This window comes from Dromaius novaehollandiae, chromosome 1 (assembly GCF_036370855.1).
Source record: "Dromaius novaehollandiae isolate bDroNov1 chromosome 1, bDroNov1.hap1, whole genome shotgun sequence".
In the NCBI taxonomy this organism is placed as follows: Eukaryota; Metazoa; Chordata; class Aves; order Casuariiformes; family Dromaiidae; genus Dromaius; species Dromaius novaehollandiae.
The window spans coordinates 30,866,701-30,872,700 of record NC_088098.1 but is presented as its reverse complement, the minus strand read 5'-3'; the positions used below and the strand labels follow the sequence as shown (position 1 = coordinate 30,872,700).

Genomic DNA, 6,000 nt, shown 5'->3' with positions numbered 1-6,000 from the left:
GACTTTAGACATAGTTAACAACTACTTATTAGAAATAATTACTTCCATTATTATGAAGCTGTGAAACAAAGCAAACCAAAACTGAGAAAATATTCAGCCTGTAAATTGTTACAAAAACAAAAGTGCCGTGCATTGTGATCACTGGCATGGGAAGTAACTACTTTTCCTTCCATACTGTAAAGAACATTTCTTACTTAGTCCGTAAATCAGTATTGTATTTATTTACTGATGGACTTTCTGCAAGTAGAGGAAACCTGATGGGGCCATTCATTCAAATTAACCCAAATTTGGAGGGGAAAGTAACAGAGAGGCAGTGGGTACAGAATGTGACTGTGTCTCATTCCACAAACTTAAGATAATTCACCTCTTTCTCAGGTTGAGATAAAAGGGTACTGCCAATGGGAGATTTCTTACAGGAGAATTAATTTTCAGAGTCATATAGTACCTCCTTCAGGAGGAAAAGCTTCTCTGGTTTCTCTCCAAAAGCTTAATCTGTCACGCTTACCAGACACGTTTCACAAATACTATCTCAGATAAGATGATGTAGAGTGCTTGCATGGGGAACTAAACAATGCAGACCTCATAAAGAAACTGTACTTTCAATATACATATTGTTTTTTAAAGGATCATATGTAAAACCCACCTATGGTGTGGTACTCAAAAGGACAGAAACAGCACTGCCCGTAGGATTAGAAGAATCATATGATGCTTACCTGCGACCACATTCTGAGTATTTACCAATATTTTTTAATATTAAGGCAGCTGTTAATCGGATGTGTTTAGTTATTGGTCCCTCTTTTTCATCCTAAAAAAAAAAAAAGGGAAAAAATTAAAACCCCCAAAATAGAAGGCAACAATTGGTATCTAATAGTCAAGCCAAGCATTACTTACTGTGAAATCTCTGAAGACAAGGTTTCTTGATCCCCTCCTTAATGCCATGAGGGCAGCGCTCGGATGATTCACAATGGCCTTCTGTGCTCTGGGAGTAGAGGCAGTACCCCCTGCAGGTGGCTGCCTATATTACCAAGAGAGAATTATTAAATATAAGCTTTGCACCACTTTCTAGTAGATTAATACCTCTGAAAAATTATTTTGCCAAGTTTTTAACCTATTCTAATACAGAGTCCTTAGTACTTGGTGCTGATGTGTCTTTTGTTGCCACAGAGAAAAGCCTTGGTGGGAAGTCTTCAGAAGAGTCATGGGATTTATTTCACAGGAAAAAGCACTTCTCTTCAGGAAGTACTGCTCATTACCCATGGCATTTGTGATGGAAAAGTAACATCTTGTACTAATGACATAGCCACTGTTCCTGAACAGTACCTATTTAAAGGAATGTTTCATCAGTCAGGGTTTAATAGGAACAGTGATAGTGGCTAAGTAAATGTCATCTGAGATTTGGCCAGAGAATGTCCTTAAAATATGGCTGTTTAAAACCTGGCACAGCTCACTGGGACCATTATACATTAGGACAATATAAAATACACATTATTTTTGGTTAGTGTGGAGCACTTTAAAGTAACATGATTTAAGTTATGATCTAGGACATAAAACTTCTAATTGTTAAATCAGATCAAACATTTGTAAAACCAATTACCTGTTACTGCAGCTTTCAATATGAGATTAATAAATTAAGCAAGGTATTTTAGAAAGCTGCTACAGATAACAAACATAGCAGAAGCAAACCCTTTATTTTCAGTATTAACACTGAAGTCAAAACTTTATTTCATGTAAAACTAGAATTTCTCATGCAATTAGAGTTTAGAATGTGTAAATATGCAATCTTCCTTAAAAAGTCATTTTTTTGTTAAGTGTCATAATGTCATCTCAAAGGAAAATATTGTTGTATCAATGGTGAAAACTGAGCTTCAGTATATTTAATAATATTATTATGAAATCCTTTAATACTCTATTAGAACCTGGTTAGAACATTTCAGTGTATTAGAAATATACAGTACTGCTTACTTGCAAAGGTAGCACCAAGTTGGCATAAATGTTCTATTTTTTAAATTCAAAGTTAGTTTGTAACAAAGTTATTTAGGCATCTTTCAGGATAAGTGGATATTCTAAGCTTAAAACTTGAAGTCTGTATTCAGAAAGACTTCTTCATAATTTAAATTCTAACAAGAAGAAATCCTGGTTACAAATAAGCAAAAGGGTTCATGTGATACAAAACAGGAAATGAACTTGCAAGAGACAGACCTCCTCCCTAAAATCTTCAATCATAATCACAATGTCATCCTCTCCTGAAGAGAAAATAGATTTCGGAAAATCTTTATCAAGGCAAGAGAGAGGCACAGGAGTTGAGTTAAGAAACTGCTTGTTGGGCAATAACGTATTTTTTTAATAGGAGACTGGGGATCAGAGTAAAGTAATTATTCATTTTCCATTCTAGTTATTGGAACATTTTTGTTTTCTTCATATTGAAGATAAAGATTCATCTATGGAGGCTGTTCTGAATGCACCTCTTAGACACCTAACATAATATGACTTAAAAAGTTTAAATACTATTAACTTGATTCTAGAGATATTGAGAAAGGGACAACTGTGACAAATTTGGGGAATATATACATAAAAAAGCTGTCTTCTCCTTATGATTTTTGGGGGAAAAAAAAAGTTGTTTCCACAGAGAGAAGCTTTGGTGGGAAACCTTCAGAAGAGTCATGGCGGAAGAGTCAGATAAAAAGTTTACTAAGATCTGAATCTGAACTGAACTGACTTATGCCTCTGCAAGCATGCATCTCAAGTAACTTCTAGAGTTCTTAAATTTCTTTAATAATATTATCGATTTAATGTCAAACCCTAACTTTTATTACCAGACAAATGGTATCTCCTGCCCCACTCCTTGCTACCTGAAATATGTTTTTGATAGCTCACAATACCACCTTTGCTTCAGTGGCAACAAGGAGAAGAGGAAAAAAAAAAAAAATCCACTATGTGAACCACACAAAGCTGCAGCCAATGAAGTTAATTGCTAGTGCTACCTGACCTTCCAGAGTGTTTATTCAGCCATCTCTGAAAACCAGAAGAGGAAGAGTTAATGTCATAAAACCTTAAAAGCAGAGAAATAATTCTCTAAGTTATTTCAGCTCCATATGAGAGTTTAATCATATGGAGCATCAGCAGCATGCTGATGCATGTGATGAACTTCTGGGGCTAACTAAATTAAGGCAACACCTTACAAGCCAGCTTCAAGGTGTGGTAAAGAGTTGACAATGTAGCCAACTTGAGATGGCCTGGTGGAGCAAGCTTAGGGTTTTGTTTCACAAATCGCTGGTCCTGGAAAGCAAATTATCTCGTAAAGCCCCGTTTCCATCATGCAGTTTGATGCCCTCTTCAGCTGTGCTAAAATAACTCGAGGGCAGCACTGTAAGATGATCTGCATTATATGTAATCCAAGTATGTGCTTTCCTGTTTGTTGACTTCTTTTTGAGGAAAGAGGGGTGATAGAAATGTGAGGGAAGAGAGTGAAGGAAATGGGCAACAAATCCTGAAAAGTATGGTTTCATGACACAGCTGAGCAGCATTAACTGCTCAAGGGTGCAGATACAGAAAGGTCTTCTTCCTTTCTTTCCAGTCTCCTTCACATGGGCATTCAATTGACTTCAAGATAAGTCCATTCAACTCATCGATCTGGCAAACCCACTTTTCCCTTGATTATTTATTTATTTATTTTTAAACAGAGTTGGTTTACAATACAATCAGACAAAAGCTAAAGCCAATTCTCTGTAAACATGGACAAGAATGCATAGCTATGAGAAGGAAAAACATGGCAGGGAGAGCAGAACCTCTTTCTTTGAGCAGTAGGAAGCTCTTATTTCAACTCATCTTCTGAAATCATATCCTTAGGATCTTGTAGTACTGCAGTCTCAATATTTAAGTGAGAACTGGGTATGCATAAATTTCTGCTTTCTGAATCTGACCTAATTAGGGAATTCTGCCTTAGAACAGAGGATGTATGGAAGTATTTTTTTTTTGTATTATGCCTACGTGTGTCAACCCTAAAGAATCTTGCAAGGATACAGAGCTATTGGATATGTTATCTGTGTGATGGAGCATTTCTAAAAGGGAAGAGTTAAGATCATATCATGGCAGTAGATTTACATAAGCCTTTTGCTTCCCACTTATCAGGTGTTTAAAACTACATTACCATCATTCTTCATTCTGTGGTTTTCAGAGGTCTGAATGCTGCTCAGTGTAAAGAAACAAGGCACCACACATCAGCGTTAAGAAGATTTGGGTGTCTTTCTATTTTTTAAATAAAAATAACTAAATTTCTCAGCTTTCACACTCAACGGTCTTTCTCTACTGCCTCCAGCTGCTTTGCAGCAATTGAACTAGCCATGGAACAGGCTGCAAAATCTGCCTCGGACCATGTAATCATATCTTTGACTTGCAATAAAGACATTCCACTTAGCTACTAACAAAGCCCTAGTCTTAGTACACTCACACAAGTAACTGAACCTTGAATAACTCCAATATAACTCCACCATCCCCACAAACCTGAAGCAATAGGGTTGCACTGGCCAATATTAATCCCAGATGGTTGGAATCATTTTGGGAAAGAGGAGAGCCAAGTCTGATTCCAGGTAACAGCACAAAATTAAAAAAACTCAGAAGGCTCTGTATTTATCTTGTCTGCTTGTTTAAAGGGACATTTATTACAAGAATCCCTGGATCAAATCAACCCAAATTTAGAGTACAAATCTGGAAGGAACACAGCAAGTTACAAGACAATCCAACTCAGCTGTAGTTTAAGAGCACTAAAACAACTGCACTGTAAACACCAAATAACTTTCAATTTATTACCAGCACTTATCTGTTGCAATAGAAGTTAAAGTGCTGTCTGTCTGGGAAAGTCAGGAGAATATGCAGAGAACAATGTTTGTCACAGAGTACTGACCAATATACCTTGAAGAACTACCTGTCCTTTTCATAATTTCAACCATATCTCCCACATCACAATGTGATTCTTCTCTTGCCCACTCTGCATGACTGTAAATGACAACAAATTTGACTGCTACGCTCTGTGTAGAATTACACCTGATAAGCCAAGTTATAAATACACGAAGTTCTTCCAGTGATCTCTGTTCCCTCCCTCACCCTCCCATTGCTAATGAGGCTCAGGTGTCTTACTTATTGGAAGGTTTCTGATTTCCTGCTTGCCCATGTTCATCTTGCTTTAAGCCTGCAAGCAAAGCGTCTCTGGAACAGTGCTTATCCTGGTTGGAGAAAAAAGGAAAACAGTGAGAAATGTGTGTGAAAATCTACCATGAAATTCCCACTATTTTCTGAAATAAAACATGAAATAAAATCTGCACCTGTAAATGGGTAATGAATGAAAACCTCTGCCGCTGGAAAGGTTCACATCCTTCCCATAAGCACTGCCCTGGATAGACATCTTTTCCTCCATGTTCAGTTGCTGCATGATAGAAAACTTGTGATGGTGTTTGAAACCACCTACAAGTAAAACAGAAGAGGGGAAGAAAGCTTGTAACTTTTTTTTTTTTTTCCAGTTAGTGGTAAAGCACAAATATCACAAATACAAGCCAATACAAGCTAAAATTTACTTTCTAAAAAGAAACATGCATTGATGAAAAGGCATAAAAATTTAGAAGGAAGAACATGTATATATGTTACCAGTTAGCTACCAATAAATGTCAATATGATTTTGCTAAACACCATTTAAATACTATAGATCTAATTTTTTATGTAAGCTTTACTAAAAGAATAATGTATGTTAATTCCAACAGACAAGTTCTCTTCAATCCAAGCAAATTACAGTACTAAACTATCAAAAGCTAAAAATACTGTATTTCATAAATTTTCTGTGCATTTTCTCCATATTCTACTTGGTGAAAGCACAGGTATGACATATCTTACAGTGAGTTCACCCTGTGGAGAGTTTTCTTCCATTTTAAAGTGGTAGAAAAATTATAATTCACTGTGAATGCCACCCACAGAAAATTGTTAAGTCAACAGTTCTTAAAACTCTACTTTTAA

At 36.3% G+C, this 6,000-nt stretch overlaps 1 protein-coding gene across 1 annotated transcript in view; it reads right to left on the bottom strand.

The window, feature by feature from the left end:
* Positions 1-6,000, bottom strand: part of ARID2 (AT-rich interaction domain 2) — a 111,199-nt gene that overhangs the window by 3,248 nt on the left and 101,951 nt on the right. Inside the window, exons 17-20 of the mRNA XM_064508195.1 lie at positions 5,319-5,457; positions 5,134-5,219; positions 892-1,015; positions 714-805 (exon numbers count right to left, since the gene is read on the bottom strand). Of these exons, the coding sequence (XP_064364265.1) occupies positions 714-805; positions 892-1,015; positions 5,134-5,219; positions 5,319-5,457 (441 nt within the window). The remainder of the gene's footprint in view (positions 1-713; positions 806-891; positions 1,016-5,133; positions 5,220-5,318; positions 5,458-6,000) is intronic.